This window comes from Phoenix dactylifera, chromosome 17 (genome assembly GCF_009389715.1).
Source record: "Phoenix dactylifera cultivar Barhee BC4 chromosome 17, palm_55x_up_171113_PBpolish2nd_filt_p, whole genome shotgun sequence".
Taxonomy (NCBI): Eukaryota; Viridiplantae; Streptophyta; class Magnoliopsida; order Arecales; family Arecaceae; genus Phoenix; species Phoenix dactylifera.
In genome coordinates, this window is record NC_052408.1 from 6,755,374 (window position 1) to 6,776,449 (window position 21,076).

At 41.4% G+C, this 21,076-nt stretch overlaps 1 protein-coding gene across 1 annotated transcript in view; it reads right to left on the bottom strand.

Annotated features, from left to right (window-relative positions):
- LOC103723937 (DNA repair protein recA homolog 3, mitochondrial) overlaps window positions 1-13,550 on the bottom strand; it is a 51,558-nt gene extending 38,008 nt beyond the window's left edge. The window contains exons 1-2 of the mRNA XM_039114819.1: window positions 13,387-13,550; window positions 7,834-7,891 (exon numbers count right to left, since the gene is read on the bottom strand). Coding sequence (XP_038970747.1) covers window positions 7,834-7,891; window positions 13,387-13,428 — 100 coding nt within the window. The 5' untranslated portion in view covers window positions 13,429-13,550. The remainder of the gene's footprint in view (window positions 1-7,833; window positions 7,892-13,386) is intronic.
- Window positions 13,551-21,076: the final 7,526 nt, after the last annotated feature.

Sequence of the window (21,076 nt, forward strand, 5' to 3'; positions counted from 1 at the left end):
AGTTCACATGTCGTTGTAGGATGCATGGCACCCCATCTAATTCTCCTAATGTGATTAAGAGTTAGCCTAATTATGGGACAAGTCCTAATGTGATTAGGACTCAACCATGGCGCCATGAAAGAGGTCCAAGCCCAATGTGATTAGGCTCAAATCTCTAGATTCAAGGACACATGTCATGCATTGATTTGAGGCGCCACCTAAGTGGATTCTAATCCACATGATCATGGCGCCATGGACACTTGGCATTGATCCAAGGGTGGGCGGTTATGAAGAGTTTATCTCTTTGTCATGATAAGCCTTGAAAAAATCCTAGGCCATCAATTATAAAAAGGGCATTGAAGGCGTGTGAGAGCATGAATTGGAGTTTCCTTCTCCACGCCTCCTCTCTCTTCCTCTCCTCTTCTCCCACGGCAGCAAGGAGGCATTCTTCTTCGTCTTTCAAGGTGCCATTGGAAGCATGAGAAGAGAACCCTAGAGAGGAGCCTACACGCCAAGGAAAGAAGGGACTTTCCTTTCCACGCCGCCCTCTCCTTCCTCTTCCACGGCAGCAAGAGGCCCTCTTCATCTTCTTCTTCCACGGCAGTAAGGCAAGGAAGATCCACGGTGCAAGCTTCTCCTTTCTCCTCCTCCATCGCGAGCAAGGTTGAAGAAGAAAGAGTTCTTCTTCAAAGAGGTATGTTGCTGATTTTTCTTAATCATCATTGATAGTCATGAGAGATCTCTGCAAGGAGCTAGCACTCCAGTGAGATCTGATCTCTGCAACGGAAACCTCCAAATATCATCAGGTTGCGGTGTTTATCCACCTACACAAAGTTTGAAGATGAGATCTTTAAATCTTTGTTTCTGATTTTTGTTTCAGTTTTTATGATATCTAATCAACCTCTTTCAGATCCTAATCTTCCCTCCTTCATGAGTTCAAAGGTCTTCTGGATTTGGATCTGGAAAAATTTTTGAACTCTACGATCTGTGGCGCGTTCATACGATGAACGACGTCCCGTGCGATATTCCGCTGCGATCGTCGCATTGCATGGGGGCGTAACTCAACAGTCCAATCATATGTGATAAGCAACATAGGCAGCACTGACTCCCCTCGCATTAGTGACAGGTCTGCTGAGAGATCCCTGCAGGTAAGCGAGGAAGGTTGTGACCGAAGTCGGAGACTGCAAGAAACCTCAGCCGCCTCCGATTAGCTACCACACCTAGAATGCCCTCGGGCAACGAAATAGCACATGCTCAAAGGACTCCTCTACATTCCGCAACCCATCACAGGTAGAGTGGAGCCTCACACTCCGTCTGCTCAAAACTCCTCTGGTCGGAAGGAGGCCCCATGCAACCTTCCAGAGAAATAAAGCAACCCAGGGGTGAACATGGAGCCTCCAAAGCCAGCCGCCATCGATCAACCGAGATGCCTCAACTCTGTACAACTCTCCAAGGTCACTGGCTCTTACCTTGGATATGCTTGTTGAACTCCAGGTCCTATCAGGTCCTCCTCCTAGGAACCGACACGGCTAAAATCCTCTCTGCCAATTAATCCTCAAAAATGTGTTGAACCTTCACTGCATCCCATCTCCTCTCCCCCGGACTGAAGAGATCGCACACCCTAAAGCCCGAACTCTCCACATCAACCAAGGTTGGTCACAGCCAAATAGGAAGATCAGACAACCAGGTATCATTTAGTACATCTGTCGACTAGCCATCATCGACTTCCCACCTAATTCAAGCAGTCACCTCTGGAGCACGAGAGCACCTCCCGCCATATAAAGGAGCTACACCAATCAGCTTGGAAGTCTGGTGCCATGCCCAGTCACCGTACTTAGCTCTCATCAAGGAGCTCCGCAGGCCATCCGGCTCAAGCAAGAACCAAGCGACATGTCTGGCCGCCATAGCCTCCCTCCTCATCAATAAAGAACAGATACCTAGACCCCCGCAGCCTAAGGGCTAACGTACCACCTCCCAAGCAACAAGATGAAGTCCCCTCCTACCATCCTACACTCCCCATATGAAGTTCTTGAACAGCTGCTCCGCCTTCACCAGCGGAGCCTTGGGCATAGTAGTGTGAGCCAGCAAGTAGACCGGGGTCGAGCTAACCGATCTCACCAGGTTCACCCCACCCATCATAGAAAGTGGTCTCGCCTCCCACCCCCCAACCTCTGTCTAATGCCCTACTCGATCTCGCTGCACCCTGTCGTTCACAATCGCCTCCCTACAATGGGTACACCTAGGTACCTCCAACAGCCAACCTGCTCTCCTACACCCAGGATCTCCTTGATGCCAACCTTGAGATGCGGCTTAATCTTTGGGCTAAAATGGACTGTTGATTTGGCTAGGTTGACCCGCTGACCCGAAGCAGTACAGTAGTCCTCCAAGATTCCCCGGATCGTCTAAACGTTCTGTCTCGTGGCTTGGGCAAGGAGCATGCAATCATCCACAAAGTGGAGGTGAGAGATCGACTTGGCATGCAAGGTAGACCTATAGGCCGCAAGAGTATACGTCAAGGTGGCAACACGGAGGGCTCTAGATAAAGCATCAGCATAAATAATGAATACATAAGAAGAAAGAGGGCAACCTTGCTGAAGACTGATAGTAGAGTAGAAGAGGGTCGTAAGCGTTTCACCAAAATGGCGAAGGACAGATCCTGAATGCAGCCCATGATCCACCGGATCCATACCTCATGGAACCTAAAGCTCGCCAAGGAAAAGGAAAGAAAGCTCCAACTCATCCGATCATAGGCTCGCTACATGTCCAGCTTGACCGCCATAAGACTCCGTCGACTCGGAACTCTTTGAAGATCATGCATGAACTCCTGAGCAACCAGGATAGTGTCAAAAATGCTCTAGCCTCCCACAAAGGCCCCATGCTCGGGCCTAATGAGTCTGGAAAGAATCCCTCCGAGTTTGGAAACCATGACCCTTATAATAACCTTATATAGAATGGAGCAAAGGCTAACGGGTCTGTAATGACCCGACTCAGTGGCATCCTGCCTCTTGGGAATCAAAGTGACAAAGGTTATCTTCCATTCCAAAGGCATCAAGGATGTATGGAAGAACTGTTGAATGGAGGCCACATCACGCTAGACGATAGCCTAGTTCCTCCTAAAGAAGAGAGGAAAACCATCCAACCCTTGTCCTCCGTCAGCGACTAGATAGCCTCCTGAACGTCCCTGGTCGTGATCGGCCTGATGAGATCTCCATTCTCGGACTCCGAGACTCTCACCTCAAGCGCTGGTTTGAAAGTAGGGCTACAACACTCTCCGACTGGGCACCACCTTAACCTAAAAACTACAGCAGCTCTCGGCAAATACTCCCCGCATCCTCCGTCATCTGGCCACTATTCTCCATGATACTCCGGATCCTGTTCCTCTATCTCCCGACAACTATCGATTGATGAAAAAATTTGGTATTCCGATCACCCTCCAAGACTCGCTGCCCTCTAGACTTCTGCCGCCAGAGGGTCTTCCGTTGGCACAGAAGCGAGTGATGCAGAGAGAGACAATAGAGCCTTTAGTCTCTTCCAGTCTTCTGGTAATGTCCCCCACCTCCTCCTTGTTCTACCTTTGGTGGCGGCATTTGAGTAACTCTAGCTTACGAGTCACCCTGTACATCACATCCCCCCATACTGTCATACGACAAACCTTCCTACCAATGTCCCAGAAGAGCGAATACGAGAGCAAGATTTTTTCAAAGTGGAAGGGGCTACAATAAGGGTTAAAACATCTGATGAGGAACAAGCTGTGGTCCAAACCAATGCGGGCTAAGTGACAAACATGATAGTCCAGGAAACATTGGACCCACTCCACCCTGGAAAAGGCTCTATCAATCCTCTCCTAGACTCTCGTTCGCCCCAGTCGGCTATTGCACCAAGCGAACCTCGGACTAGTGAACCCCAGATCCACGATGCCATTGGTCTTGATAAAGTTCCAAAACTCCCTGATCTTGGGCTTTCCTAAGAACACCCCCCCCCCCGGGCTTCTCCTACGGCCCGTCAATGCAGTTGAAATCACCAGCCACCAAGGTGGGAATGCCCTGCTGAACCATGCAAGACACCTCACTCCACAACTCCCGATGCACCTTGTAATCCGTATTCGCATACGCAGCAGATAAATACTAAGGAACACCATTACTTTCAGTAATCACCAATGATAGCTTGCTGGTTACATCTACGAAAGATGTCAAAAGTGGCAAAGCCCAACCTCCACACCACCACAATGAACATTCAAATCACTAAATTAATCACTCCATTCAATTTGTTTTATGATCTAAACAAAAGCAATGGAAAATAATGTCAAGTAAAAAAATATTCTTAAATATATTTTTGAGTAGTTGAATAAACTAATTACAAAAGAATCCAAACTAGATTCAATAATAAAACCCAAACCCATGACACCAACAAAAAATGATTGATTTATAGGCTTTCTATATAGATATAGCTGCATAATACAAACTTGTTTGCAACCATAATTATATATAAGGTGAATATCAAAAAGGAACAACATAAGTAACTTTGGAAGGCATGCTTCGTAAATTAATTGAAGAAGAAGAAGAATCTGGACCCGACAAACTTGTTTACAACCATAATTAAGGATAAGGTCGTTTTTTGATGTAAATATTTAAAGATAAGGCCAATATCAAAATGGAACAACATGAATAACTTGGGAAGGAAATGCTTAGTAAACTAATTGTATCAAAACAAAATGAATGGAAGGAACAAAACTTTCCCTATCCAGATTGTTTTCACTACCTTGGTTCTATCACATTATATGGCCCTCATAGGCGTAACAGGGGGCTAGGAGCGGGAGAGATGAAGAACTGCTTACCGCTGCTGGTAGCATCATTGGTGGCTGGAGGAAGAAAACAAAAAGGCAGGCAAGAGAAACATGCCAATATAGGAATATGGGGAAGGTGGGGAAGGTGAGAAAGGTAAGGATGTTTAAGCAGCCTGAAGCTAGGTGCCCCAGCCAATTAAAGCACCTAGGCACCCGCCTAGGCAACTAGGTGGGCATCTTTTACAATACTGGTGCTATCTCTAGCTATAAACTGAACTCCAACACCTATTATGCAGACTTGCTTTAACAGTAATGAAATAATTCAGAAAAATAAATTCTACAACAAAGTACATATTATGATCTACCCTTGTATCAAACCTTGTCATCAAGAGTCATGAAGACGCATATGCAAGCATCTCAGCTGTGGTTTATGGAACATATGCACATTGCATAAGTAGAAATAGCACTGGCTAAAGGATAGTTTATTCTTTAAAATCCTACTGGAAGTGTTTGCGTCAAATCTGTGTACTTTCACGTCTCCAGATTTAGCTAAAGCAGTGTAGATTATAAAGAAAATTCTAACGCATTCATACACAATAAATCACATAATATCACTATTTGCTTTTCGTTTCCTATATTGGATAAAGTTGTCAATTTATTGCCCTTTATATACTCAGGTTTTATGGTTGCTCCTTTTGTTCACTTGTTATAGGTGCATTAAGAGATGACCCTTGGAGAAGTTAATTGTAGTTTTGCTTGGACATGGACACAAGAATGGGTTTCATCCATGTTTCTAAATGTTTGAACCGAACAGGGGAATAAAAGAAGATCTGGGGATACACAAAAAAATAATTTTCAATAAAATACATGGTTTCAGTATTGTATAAAAGAAAACATTAAATGACAATATCTGTTAAAGTCCTCCAATATATATATTTCTCATTCAAACTTCCCAATAAGCTTGAAGATTTTAGAAATATGACATTTCACAGTCATTTTAGTACCAAATTTTTTACCAATCTATAAAAAGAACAAAACCTCACTTTTAACATTATTATGCAACTCAAATTCATAAATAGAATAGTCCAACTCTATCAATTTCAGAAAGCAGCAGTGATAAAAAACTGATAAGTATCCAAGTGTCTAGAGCTTATCCGATTCAGATGCATATCTAACATGGATCCCAGAGGCCGGATACGAGTGACCGAATAATGTAGGTAAATTGCAAATGTAGTATAGGTCGATGAGAACAGAAGCAAATGAATATTAGGGATGATTTTTCAAGGAACCTGTAGAGGATATGGTTAATATATTGATTGAACCAAAACAAAGCAATCACAATGAAACATCAATTGGAAACATATATGGGTCATGGGCATTAAAAACAAGGGACAAGAACATCTCTATCTAGATAATTATGCGTGGTATTATTGTACAGTAATGAAGATATATCTTGATTATCTTAACAAGATAATATTGGGGTGAATGAAAGTAAAGAACAGACAATAATATTTAAAACTAAGATCCATGATATTCTGACTTTCATCATTCATTTGTAAAAAGGGACAAATTGATAAGGTGACATCAATGCATGACAATATGATGAGTTCTGCCAAAAAGACGATGTTAATGTAGATATGTGGTGAAAACCAAGAAACCGCAGGAAAATAAAAAGTAATTATAGAATCAAGGGATGCACAAGAGAGGTATTTTGAAATACGTTAAAGTGTTAAAGAGAAGAGGAACAAGTGAAAATGAAAAACACTTATAATGCTGAAAAAATGGTCTTGAATTACCAAATAATTGGGATAATCTTGTTTATATTTTGGACAATAATTTTCTCTAAATCGTATGAAATAAGTTGGGCAAAAATGATCGCACTTTTGGATAGTTACGTGAAAGTCATATGCCAATAGTGCATGTGCTTATCACATAATTGTCCAGAAGTGCGATCATTTTTGGATAGGAAGGCTACATGCGATATAAGTGGCGCACAAGGTTTAACGAACAACAAGAATATGATTAAGGATTGGTAAAAACAAAGAATACTAGAATTATGCCCAACAGGGAATAAAGTGATGAAATATAATTGATGTGGAAAAAACATAACAAGATGGGAGAAAATGAGGCAGACAAACATTGGAACAGTGATGAGAAAAGAGGTAATCCAAAAGAAACAAAATGCATTCAAAAGACAACTGAAAGTATCCATTGTATGGAAGACATGGCATATACTACAGATTAAATACATAAAAACCTTAACAGAAGTAACACCAATTGATTGGAGTAAAGCTAAGAGTATTGATACTTATAAATATAGCAGAATTATAGAATTATACTCAAGATAATATTTCAGATACATGTTAATGTAAAATATGCTATGATGTTACTCATAAATCATGCCACTAATAATCCTGACCAAGGTTCGCCGTATCGGTACCGAACCCCGTACCGGTGCCGCACTAGTATAGGCGTACCGAGTGTCGGTACAGTACGGTATGCGGTACGTCAAACGTACCGACATTGGCGTACCGATACCGGTACCCATCAGTACGGATACGGTACGACCGGTACCGACCGGTACAGCATACCATGATCCTGACAATATTCCGAATGGATATATTTCGATTCTAGGCTTGTTAGCAAGCACATTAGAACCCGAAGTTATGAAAAGGAGATCACCATAACAATAATGCCCATATGCACCCATGCAGTGGAAGTGGAAGAGAAAGAAAAATAATAGATGTCTGCTTGTTGCAGCTAGCAGCACTTGTGGATGTGTAGGCACGCTCAGATTAATACAATGCATGGATTCCATACCAAAAGAAAAAAAGAAAATCTAGCAGTAAATGACAATAATCCATCTATCAAGATCAACAAAACCATAAGATACAAAAGAAAAAAAAAATCTAGCAGTAAATGACAATAATCCGCCCATCAAGATCAACAAAACCATAAGATACAAATATCCAGAAGTTAATGAAAGGAGTGGTTGTTGAACATACAAAGTATAATTTCTAGTTGATGACAAACACTCCATAACGAAAAAGAGGAGAACAAAAATGCATCACCTCTAGCAGAGAAGTTGCAGAACTGAAAGGTGGACCCCATGAACCCTTGCCTATAAATCTGCCCATCAAAGCATCAGAAAGAGAAAAAGAAATGTTACAAAGCAAATATCTCAAAAAGCATACTAGTTTTGTGGCTTCAGATTGTTAAAAGTTGTTGATAGAAGAATTGTTTCAAAACTAAGGAATGCATTTGCATTACTGAAAAAAGAAAGCCTAGTTTTCCTTGGGCCCACAATGAGACACCTCTTGATCTTCCTCATCGGAAACTCTTAGTATTTGTTCCTCCATGTAAAATTATTAATGTCCATGTTATTTATCATACAAGAAAATCACCATCTACGAGTGCAGCTACTTGAATAACATGATTTAAAAAATGGAGAGAAAAAAGCATTTAATCAAGTCAATTACATTACTAAAAGACCATACTCTCCAAAATGATTGGTTCCTCAGAACTTCAAGGGAACAAATCTCTAGAATGGCACCATCCATGAAATCATACAAAGGGGAATTCCAATAATAACTCAACTTTTGCTACCTTTGGTGTAGGCATCTAAAGTAGGAGCTTACCAAAATCATAGATAAATTTAATTGAAACCTCATCATATCACCGCACAAAAAGATTGCTATGTCCAAACACTCAAATAAACAATGCCTTAAAATAACCATACCTATGACATTACAAATCTATATTGCCAAAAAACAACAAAAACCCATTCATAGTGAGAAAATTCTCTCTAAAGCCCCCATCTCTCACCCTCCCATCCTCACCCATTTGCCCCAACTCTTAGCACCACTTCTTATTGAAAGGAGAATGAGAAGAAGAGGAGGTCCTCTCCTGCAAAATCTAGCTATTCCCATTTACATCTTTCAATCTAGCTATGCACAGTAGATCTAGTCACATAGACTCAACCTAAAAGAAGGAGAAGAACAAGAAGAGGAACTCCATTCTTTCCTATCTAGCCATGCCACCACTCAATTGCCACAAACCTTTTATTTCCTTCAACGTCAATTCCCTCCATCACTTAAGATGGTATTGCCTTGTTGTGCTCATCTAAAGCAACCCCACTTGACACCACAGGTTGTTGGCGCATGACAACCATCATGACAAATGAATCAATATGTATCCTTTTCCCAAGAAAAGAATCTACTACTAAGGACTCTTGTTTCTATTTATTAAGTAGTTAGTTAACTCAACTTGGCGGTTCAATTCTAGTCATCGGGTCAAACAGGTTTTCAAAATTTTCAGGTTTTGAGAGGATAGCATTTGAGAAGTTAGAGTTAAACAGGTCATAAAACATTATTAGATATTAGCGAAGTATGGATAAAAATGGATCAGATTATATCCGCCTGGATACATTTCAGTGTCAACATCCATTCTACTCTTAGAAGCAAATAGCTGGAGCCTTTCGTCATCTTTGAGTCTTTGGTCGTCCTCATATAAATGACTAAAAGATCCTCTAGAATTAGTTCAATTAATCTGATAATTAATCCAAATAAGAGTCCTAAAGAATATGATAGATGTTGCTCTTTTTTTGATTAAATGTGCACCTCATATCCCTTTCTCTCTCCCATTTCCTCACATCCTATAACCCCCGCTACATCAGCCTTTTCACTCTTAAACTATTTAATTATATCAAATATGTCTTTAATTACTTTGGTTAGAGAGATTAGCATCTCTCTCTACTTCTCTTTCTGTTCACCAAATCTCCTAGCCAACCCACATCTCTTTCTTAGAAGCAATAAACATCTTAAATATTCTAGTTACAACGATGACCTCTATCTTCCATCAAAATAAAAGGGAGAAACCCTCTATGTTGCATCTACCACAAGAGTCATTTTTCTTCCTTAAAATCTCATACTACATGTAGTCAAGCAAGAGATTATAATATCCATACACAAATGTATTTGCGAACGAAGATGTCAAAATCTCTAACTCCATATAAAGATATGTTGTTTTCCTTCCAAAATAGAAGTTCAATAAAAAACATTATCAATAAAAAGACTTCCATGAGCATTGCATGTAACATGCGTAAGGTAATCATAGAGAACAGGGTTTGCCATTTGCAAAGCATATGTATTTTACTAGTCTATCCAAATACGGATATAAATTTTAGCATCAATCTTGTTGTTGTGGCAATAAATGAACTAAGGTTACATGGCGTGGTCAAATTTGTCCAGCTCATAACCCATGCGACAAGCCAGGCACGCTCCGAACTCCAAGGCACTTTGGTTGGGACCTCCAAGCCAACCTGAAGGCTGGGTTGAGCAGAATAGAAGCAGTCGACCTCTAAAAACGAAGTCTCTTAGCTCATCCCAGCAACCTCGGCAATCAACCCAAGTAGAGCAGAACCTCCTTGCTATAGAGGTAGCTCGATCCCTTCGCCAATAAGCGCACGAGGCTCCAGCAATTCCAACACATGCCAGATGGTTAGAGCATGTCCTCGGGTTGTTGGGCCACGTCAGCGGATTGATACAGCACGTTCCTAAATTTGTTGGGATACGATCCGCAGAAGATTCAGGATTCTGACTATAAATATATCCTGAGTCCCCCTATGAAAGGTAAGGAAAAGAAGAATAACACTCTATTGTCTAATGTCTCAATTACTTTACCAACATTATTACTTTTTTCTTCCTTCTCACTTCTCGCCAAATAACCCTCTTTGACTTAAGCATTGGAGGACCCGACCGGAGCCAATCCAGCAAGCTTGCTAACCCTTGCTTATTGCCTCGTAGGTCGACAAACGCAATCCGAGTCGGCGTCCCAAGATCGGCGTCATCTATGAGAGAGAAATGAAGGAAAGCCATAAAACTTAGAAGAAACAACCACCAAGAAGTTATTATTCTAATGGCTCTCTCACAGCTCCCCAAGATCTCAATCTCCTCAACCGGCGTAGGACAATACTTGTATTTATTAAAGAAATTCAAATATATATTTGGTCGTTATCTAAGTACATGGTTCCATTTGCAACTCCATAACTCTCATAAATTCCATAGGGAAATAAGTGACAATGTCAACATGCCTTTAATCTCTTCATGTGGTGGATTGCATACTCAACAATCAATTTTTTAATCCAAAGTAGGTAACTTAGCAAAGCTGTTAGAATCCACTAAAAGAGTTAGGTGGTTAATCATTGAGTCATTTCTTTCCATTTTTTGTGCAATGATTTGTTTAGAAAAAAAGTAAAAGAAAATTAGAATTCTTATTTACCTTTCTTTGAGTCAATAGCAATCCGGACATGCATGATGCATGTTTAGAAAAATAAATAAAATAAAATAATTATTGGGAGACATCATCTTGGTGGACTGAAGAGAGAATACATTTAAAATTTAAATTCGTAATAAGGATCATGAAAATTGAAAAAGATAAACAAAAAGAGAAAAATAATTGATGAGTAAGAAGATGGATGCCTGGTTGATTGAAGAGAGAGCACCCCTAAATTGTTCAGATCTAAAATTAGAAAGGGAATCGTTATGACCAGAGAGATGATAATCAAGGTAGTTGGCAAACAAAAGGATAAAAGAATAAACATCTTATATTTGCTATGTATAAAAGAATAAATATCTTATATTTGCTATGTAATGAACAGGCCATTGTCAACATGAAGTTTCAGATAATGTTATTCTAAGAAGCTAAGTGCATTTTTGACAATAAATTTGATAGATGCAATCTATTGGCATATTTCTCTATCATTTAATATATAGTAAAGATAAATAATAAAGTGAAACAATATCTTATCTACAAAATTTACTTAACCAATTTATGTCTGTATTTGTATATATAGCAAGGTACACTGAACCGGTACCGGTAGGCGTACCGATCGCCTACCGGACCGGTTCGAGACCGGTTCGTACTAAAACCGATCCGGTACGAACCAGTCTTCTATTTATTTTTTTTTTTGGCTCACATCCGCGTGCGGACGCGGCAGAAAAAAAATTATTTTTTTGGTTCACGTCCGCGCGCGGATGCGCTAGGGCTGGCCTGTGGCATTTATGACCCACGCAGGGCAGCGCCCCCACGTGTTGCCCCGCGCGGATGAATTGGCCCGCGCGCCCGTGCGAGGGCGCTGCCCCGTGCGGGCAGGGGAACCACGCGCGGTGCGATTCCCAGCGCGGGGAATCGCGTCCGCGCGCGGTGGAACCGCGCGCGGAATAACTCGGGGCGGGGAACCACGCGCGGCCCTACGCCCACGCGGGATGCTCTGCCCCAAGGGAGCACGTGGTCCGAAACTGACACTAAAGCGCACGCACGCTGTGGTTTAAAAATCCACAACGCATGCGTTGTGATTAAAAAAAAGGTACCGGTGCGGTGCGAACCGGCTGGTTCCCACCGATACTGGCCAGTACGCGACCGGTACGTAGGCGGTATGCATGCGTACCGATTGGTACCGGCCCGAGACATCCTAAAACCGGTTCCCACGCTGTCCGGATACTGGTTCCAAGCTGGACCGGTCCGATATGGTTCGGAGTCCGATATGGCCCGAACCGGCTGGTACGGACCAATTCGGCAGACCATGATATGTAGTGTTAATATCTAAACCATATGTATATCCATAAAACAAATATAGCTTTGAATTTTTGCATCTGACTAATATCCATATCTAAATTTGTGTTTGCAAAATAAAAAATGGACATGAATATGGATATAGATACTCTGATATTCCATCCATATGGATGTGTTTCCGCCTTATACCAAAGTGGTCACTGATAAGATTGTATGATGAGGTTCTACGTCGAGAAAATGATAATATGCTACCAATTTTCTTTTTTTTTTTACCCAATAAATTACTTTTTATGCTGCTTTTGTACTGCAGCTTTAACCATCAACAAAACAAAAAATTAAGAAAAACAAAATAAAGCAAATGAGAAGGAGAAAATAAAACAAATTCGATGCAGTACCCAGCTGCCAACATACTGCAGCCACTGTTTAGAACCTTGAGCAGATCCCAAACTGTTAATCGACAGCTCCATCCTTCTGCAGCCACGATTACAAAAACAAAAAGGGAAAAAAAAAGTCTCTTTAGTTTTTTGTTAGATCATTAAAAGCCCAGGTCCATGGCACTTGAGTGGAGGCATTTCTAAACACTTGAACTTTCAATCAGATGCATTTCTTCTTTTAGCCTTGTTTCCTTCCCCCATTTTTTCAGTACATGTCCAACTAAAGCTCATTCCTTTATTTTCTTCCCTGTATCTAATTCAAACATGGGAAACTGTTTCAATAGTCTGAACTCCAACAAGAGAACCCAACTCAAGTTCCCCTTCGTCCTAGCACCATTAAATCGGCTCTAAGCTTACATCTTGATTCAGGATTACTAACTAAATCAATAGAAATCAAATAGAATCTCCATTTTCACTTGAAATCCCATCAAGAAACCGCTTAAAAGATTCCTTTTGATTGAGAATAACGCTAGCACACTGTTCTGAACAAGATTCAAGCTTAAAAACCAAAAAGGACAACCTAATCGACAACAAGACAGCAAAAGCACTGGGAATCACCAAAAGGGACTCAAAGAATCCAGAATCCTTATCGAGGCGGGAGAGGCCGAGAAGGCTTACCGAGCCGGGACGGCGGACGAGGCGAAAGAGATTCGACGCCATTGCCGGGACCTCTCGCCTCGATCGCTGCGCGAAGAGAAGTAGAGTAGAGAGATGAGATCGAAAACCCTAAATGCTTCCCTCCCAATTGAAGACTTGAAGCCGTCTTTTTTGCACGATGGGAGCCGACATAACGGTTCATAAACAATTGCCGATACGTCATGCGTTTTATGACAGCTTGCAAGGAGTCGGGTTCGGTAGCGCGGTTTAAGATTGAGCCATGTTGAACCCGTGCTAACCCCACAGAATCGGACTGCCATGCACTCATTTGAGAACTGCCAGCCCTAAGATCCATCTCAAATTGCTGAGTTACGGTTTGCAGAGCCGATTCATTCACCCATCTATTTATACTATAAAGACGAGAGGAGAGGGGAAAAAACAATTTTAAAAACAGAAATAGGACTTTCTCAACCCATGAGCTCTTAAAAGTGAGAAGCAGAGGTGAACTTTAATGGTAGTCGGTCGGTGGATGGTATCTCTGGATGTGTGGAAGTTGTGATCAAAAACTGTGGGGGCAGACTGATAGCCGCTAGTGGTTGTCGCATACCAGGGCTTACCGTTGTTAGAGCAGAGCTGCGGGCTGCTTGGGAGGGCTTACCCTATGTGAGGAGGGTTTTTGGTGCCGCTCGGATGCATCTTGAGGGGGACTCTTCTGTGGTGATCGATTGGATCTAGGGGGTGGACAGGTACAGTGACGGTCATCCATTCATCCTTGAGATCAGGAGACTGGCTCAGAAAATGGGTGATTTTCATGCTACGCATGTGTACCGGGAGGCGAACAGAGCAGCTGATTGGATCGCCTCCTACGTCGCCCGGCATTCCAGAGAGCTTTTTTGGACATCAGTAGCTGATAGTCCCACTTCGTTGTTTTCTTTACTTTCTTTTGATATGGCTGGATGTACTCAAGTTAGAGTTTTATGAACTGTCGTTTCTAAAAAAAAAAAAAATAAAATAAAACAAAACAAAACAAAACAAGAAGAAGAAGAAGAAGAAGAAGGAGGACTTCACAACAGCAAAGCATGAGGACAAAGGAAAAAGAAACTTGAAATTTTATAAGTCAGAAAATATGGATTTTCTAGTTGGACCTTGCATTGTAATTACAAACATGGACTCCAAATAGTATTTTTATGAATGTTTTGGATGCATGTGTTTTCGTGTATATGGACCGTTTGACTCTATCTATACAAGATTGTGGTTCTTAGTGGCAGAAAAGCAGAAGTTAAACCTATAAAGCATTTTTACTAATCTATATGAAGAAAAAATATGAAGCAAAAATATAGGAAATAGAACCTGCTTTGTAGTGGAGCACCCCACATATATGCGCACTGTGTTTTGTGACCTCTGCTTCTTCCTTTGTCTAGTCTTCCAAAAGCCGAGAAACATTTTAGTGTCTTCCTCTCTATCTTCTATTTAAGTCTGAAATCTTCTTCCCTTCATTTTTGGAAACATATTTTCCCTCAATGAGCAGCGGTATAGAATTTCATCGCCTAGGTATTCTCCGCATATTAGAAACTTATCTTCAAGCATCAAGTGGGATATGGAAAACTTTATATGATGGAACTTACATTACTAATTGTTAAATTAGTGAATAGCACTTGAATTGATACTATTATTTAGTCTGATGTTTCAGAAAATTAATTCTTTTGTCGTTATATAAATAATCTACAAAAAGATTATTTCAATTTAGGATATCCTACTAATGCTGAGTTTGTCCATGACAAGTTTCTTTCTAAGTCGATTACTAAGAACCAGTTGCTAAAAAACTAATTGTGGCACTAAGTAAGAGGAAGCAAATTATAGGAAAATAAAAACTTGATGTAAGTTGGCTAGTGACAGTTGGATTGCAGTTAAAGGTATGCCTATTTCTATTAATCGAACCATTACACTTCAGTTCATGTAATTTGGTCATGACGGAAGTATCCTTTGACATTTTTCTTTCCTTCGTTTTTAGTATCCTGCTTGTCCTAATTTGGTAGCTGCTACACTTGCTCAAACCCTTGAGTTGCTCCTTTCTTATTTTTGTCTCCACCCTTGGACCTAAATTTTATTTTCAAATGTGATGCCTATGTCGTGTATTGGAGTTACTGGGGCAGCTCAGTTGTAAACTTACCATTTAGATACTCCATATAAAGTTATTATTGACAATGTTTGCAATATGGTGCCAATCAAAATATTTGCATTCATCCCCAAGCTAAGGAGCTCTAACTCCTAATTGTAGCCGATCATATTGACGACATGGTCAATCATGAACATATCCTCTAGCATCATAGTGTTTATGAGCATCCTAAGAATGCTACGGCGTGCTAGCTTTTGTTGTCCACCAAATATCTCCTAAATATTGAATATGATATATGAAGCAATCTTGAACTTCTCATTTTCTGACCCTTGCCCTTTTTTGAGCATGGTCCCAGTCCTCAAGTGCTTCTATTTGCTGATCCGTGAGGTTAACACCATTACGATATATTGGCCTACCTTCTGTTAATACGTAATTTAAGTTGTCCACGGTTAACACTAAATATAACTTACGTCTTTAGGTGTCGTAGCTAAGACCAACTAACTTATCATTTATCAGAGTTTCCATCAGGGGATTAAAACTACGTACCTAAACTCATTTCTCCACCAAGAAATAGTAATAGTAAGCCAGATCAATACATATAAAATATATACATAGTTACAGACAAAATTCTATATGATCAAGTTTATAACCATATAGTTCCACTCTATCAGAGTCTGGTACAATTTCTTAGGGACGACTCAATGCATTTAGAGGCCTAAGACGAACTCACTAAGAATTTTTTTAAATAATAAAAAAAATTTAATAAGTGCAAAATACTTCATAAATTTTATTTAAAAATAATTCATCTAGCTTTTTGAAATACAAAATAACTAATCAAACTTTTATACTCAAGATTCATTAATACTATTTTCAATCGATAATATAACTAATCTATTTATTCTTTCTTGTAACATAGTTGACCGCAAATAAGATTTTATCAACTTTAATTTTAAAAAACTTCTTTCAGCAGAAGCAACTGTTACAGGTATTGTTAACAATATCCTGTAAACAAGGCATGCATTTGAAAAAGAATCTATTTTTTTATAAAAGTTAAAGTATCAATAGGGTACTAGTTTCTATTTGTAAAATTTTTGTAAAAACTTTTCTCTAAAAACAGATCAAGACCATCAATACCAGAATTAGGGGTGGCAATCGGATTGGGTCGGGTCGGGATGCAGGTCGGGTCAAAAAATTGTAAACCTAAATCTGACTTTCAGAAATTACAACCTGAACCCAACTTTTTTACTAAATAGGTAACTCGACCCGACTCATTTAACCTGTTTAATAAACATGTAATCAGTTTAAATTGTTTAAACAGCCCATCTGATCCGTTTAAACCATCTACACTGCCCACCCGACCCCCTCCCCTCCCCGTTCTCCCCTCACCAGGGCCCTCACCTGTCTCCCCTCACCAGGGCCCTCCTCATTCTCCCCTCCCCATCCTCCCCTCCCCTCCCCATTCTCCCCTCACTCGGGCCCTCACCTATCTCCTTTTTTTTTGGTCAAACCTCACCCATCTCCTCCAAAACGCCACCTTTCCTACTTCATTCGCCGCCGGCAGCCGCCGCCCACCTCCCGGAAGCCCCGCCTCGGAAGTCAGAAGATCCCACAACTCCAACCATGGCAAGCCCTGGGCCGTCGACCCACGTGTCTCCCTCTGTGGCCACCACTCCCTCCTCCGCTCCTCCGACGATTCTCTGGATCTCGATGAAATCCTTCGACCCTTGGCCCCCTCCTCCGACCCCGACGCCGGCTGTGCCGTCGTCGTCGTCAAGTCCCTCCTCACCGACCTCCTCGACATCATCGAAGGCCTGGCGTCCCCGGATCTTCCGCTTCTCCTCGGCATCATCAAATCCCATGAAAAGCTCATATCTAAGGCGATAGCCGGAGGGGCGACGACCAGAGGGAGACCTTCGGCGGCTCGGCAGCTAGGGGAAGAAAGGGAGAGATGGAGGAGGGAAAGAGCCGTTGGATTTCATCTGGTGATCTCATCTCCCACTTCCAGCCGTTGGATCTTGGAATTGTTAGCCTCTATCTGTTTTATTTGGGATAGAATCAGGCTCAATATGGCCCATATATTAAACAGGTTATATGGGTTAAACGAGTCAGACATCTAAAACTGTATCCGACCCAATTAATAAACAGATTAAACGGGCAATCTATTAACGACCCGAACCTGTTTAGGCCAAACCCAAACCTATTTATGGTGGGTGGAACACGGGTCGGGTTGGCGGATTGGATCATATTTTGCTATCCCTAATCAGAATATTCATAATGCTTTAAAAAGTTTGCAAGATTAAAACCATACTTTTTCAAATCATCTTCATTCAAAGATTTTAAGTTTATAAAATAAAACAAAAACCAAAAATATGTTTATATATGGTTGTTAGAGTAAGTGGCTCATATTGAGTGGTACACTAGTATTCAAACGGAATGGAGTGAAGCGACGGTTGTCTTTGTTAATTTTTCTTCCTTTCTCTCTCTCAATTCTTTCCACTGTTCTTCGTAGATCCCTGCGATTTTTTTGGGCTGCCGTAGGGTTCTGTTCTTCACATGCAGGGTTCAGGGGTTCACATCACGTGGAGGGATCAGGGTTTGTGGGTGTCTTGTCTCCTCTCTTCCAAAAGCCGAGAACAAACAAAAAAAAAAAAATTCTTTTGTGGGAGGTTTTTGCTTCACATGGGGACTCAAAGGGATTTTTTTGGTGGGAGGCTTTTTTTTTTTTTATATAGTAAAACGGCGTTTCATATTGCTCTTAGATAAGTACAGCCAGTTACATCAGCAGAAAGAAAATAAAACAGAGCATCAGGGACATCAGTATCTCTAGTCCAAATAAACTCTCCAGAATGCCGAGCAACAAAGGAGACAACTCAATCAGCTGCTCTGCTTGCCTTCCGATACACATGTGGTGCATGAAAGGAATTTGTCTTCCTAACCAATCTGCGGATCTCCCGAATCAGTGGGTGGCCATTCCCAAATCTATCCACTCCTCGTATCCAGTCAATCACCATAGAAGAGTCGCCCTCCAGGTAAACCCCATCTACACCAAGTACTCTCCTCGCATAAGAGACGCCCTTTCAGGCTGCCCGAAGCTCCGCCTCAATAGCGGTCGAACCAGGGGTGCATCGGCCTTCTGTCGCAATCAACCTGCCAAGCTGAGATCACAAACAAAATAATAAAAAAACAACTCACCTCCTTCTTCCTCCTTCCTGAGTGAGTTTCCCTATTTGCGACGACTCCCATGGAGGAAAGGGAACGACCATGACCAAGGGGGAGAGTGTTAGATGTATGCCCTAGAAGCCAATTTGGCTGACACATTGTTGATTCTAGGGACATAATTTTGTACTTGACTGTTTATTATTAAATAAATAAAAGGCATCTTTTCATTCATATTATTTATGTGTCTATGAATCGTCCAAGAAATTAATAAGATGATGATACATATTCTCAAGAGTTGAGAATTTGAGCCATGTATCATTGGTGATTAATTTCTAAATGCTCCTGATCAATGGATCATCACGAGGACGGTGATCGATTCGATCAGTGCACAGATCACTTTCCTTCTGGATGGACGAGACTTGAGTCCACAGTGTAGGGACACTGAAGTGATAGTGCAGGTGCTTGTTAGAGAACAAGGGTACTGAGCGTGACCAAGACAAGAAGTCACTTGGATGTCTATCCACTCGTCAGTGACTTGCTTGATGTTGCAGTAGTGTGACTGGTCCTTTGACCTGCGGTGCTTCGGCTACTCACAGTGAGGTTATTGTAGTTTGACTGCACACATACATGGTCTCTAGCCATATGGGTCCATGCAGTGTAGATTGGCTGCAGTAAGTTCACTGTAGGAGTAGGGTATGCACCTATAAGGAATCTATCGACCTTGATAGAAGAGGAGTGATCCTATGTGATTTGTTAGACTGAGTTCTAAGACCTTGGCCAGGGCAGTAATATAAAGTGGAAAAAGAGTTTTCCACTATCGAACTCAAGTCGAATAAATCTTAACATATGACAGACGATGGGGTTTGACGAGTTGTCCATGACCTCCGTTCTGTAGGGATCCACGATAGTAGGACTGTATCACATGTTAACTGCACCTAGAGGTTCATCATTCTATTCTGCTGGGTAGCCACTACATGCTGCTAGGTGTCACTGGTGGATGGTGGGACTCATAGGGATTATCTTGATGATCGATAAACCCTAATGAGTTGAGTTGGAATCGTTCCAACCCATTGAAAGGAGTTTTCAATGATATAGTGATAGAGATCACAATATATCTCACTACCAGTCAGAGTAGAACCTATGGGGTCACACACACTAGAAGTATTAACCGATCCGATGGTTGAATAGTGATTATGAATCACGAGTAATCAATTCGATTGATATTCGGTTGAAGAAGGAACAAAGGGAATTAATTAATTGGACTTAAACACAAATCCTACTTCGGGTAGGATTCCTAGAGTCCTAATTGGATTAGGACTGAGAATCCTAGTTGGAGTAGGACTGGGATTCCTACTTGGAGTAGGATTCCAACAACCCTAATGAGATTAGGAATTTTGAATTAAAATTGGATTCCTACTTGGAGTAGGATTCCTAGAAATCCTAATTGGATTAGGACTTCGGATTCAAATAGAGTCCTAATTGGATTAGGACTAAAATTAAATACATCCTAATTGGATTAGGATTCCTTAAGTCTAAATTAATTATTAATCTAATGAATCAACATGACTCCTAATTGGATTAGGATTGAAGAGTTCAATTGAGTCATGGTTCATTCAAGTCCTAATTGGATTAGGACTAGCATAGATTGAACCCAAATTGGCTAATCCTAATTAGATTAGGATTAAACCATGAGAGAGGCACCTAATCCTCTTTGGAAGAGGATTAGGTTAACCAAGTAAGAGGGGCATCAGCCCCTCTCCACTTGGCTAGGGCGACATGAAGAGAGGGGGCCGGCGCCCCCTCTTTGGTAAATTGTCTTGGAGCTCCTAATTGTTAGGAGCTCCACTCCCTTTAAAAGGAGGACTAGGGGCCGGCGCCCTAATAAAAATTGAAGCCTCCTCCTCTTGCTGCCGCCACCCTCCCTTCTCCTCCCTTGGTTCAACCGCAAGCAAGGTGCAAGGGAAAGAAGAGCTTGGCGACATCCCTTCTTCCTCCTCTTGGCTTCAACGCATGAGAAAAGAAGAAGGCTGCGAAGGGCTTTGATCTTCTTCCTCTTCTTCATCCTTCTTCTTCCTCCTCTCAAGTACAATCAAGAGTTGATTGAAAGAGAGGAGATCAGCCATCAAAAGAAGTCTTTGCAAGGGAGCTAGCACCCCGGGAAGACAAGAAAGATTTGATCGGTCCTCTACTTCGTGTGGATACCCGTAGAGGCCGGACGTTTGAACGGCTTCAAGCGAACCCTCTTCCAAAAACCACGAATTCAGATTTGTGGTGATCATCTACCCGCGCAAGGTGAAGATCTGATCTTCCTAATGGTTTTAAAAGTTTTAATTCTTACCTAATTACGAAAGGTCTCGAAACAACGTTCATGCGATGAACGTTGATCCCGCACATGCTCCCCTTTCCGCTGCCATCTGATTTTTGTTTTGAAATATC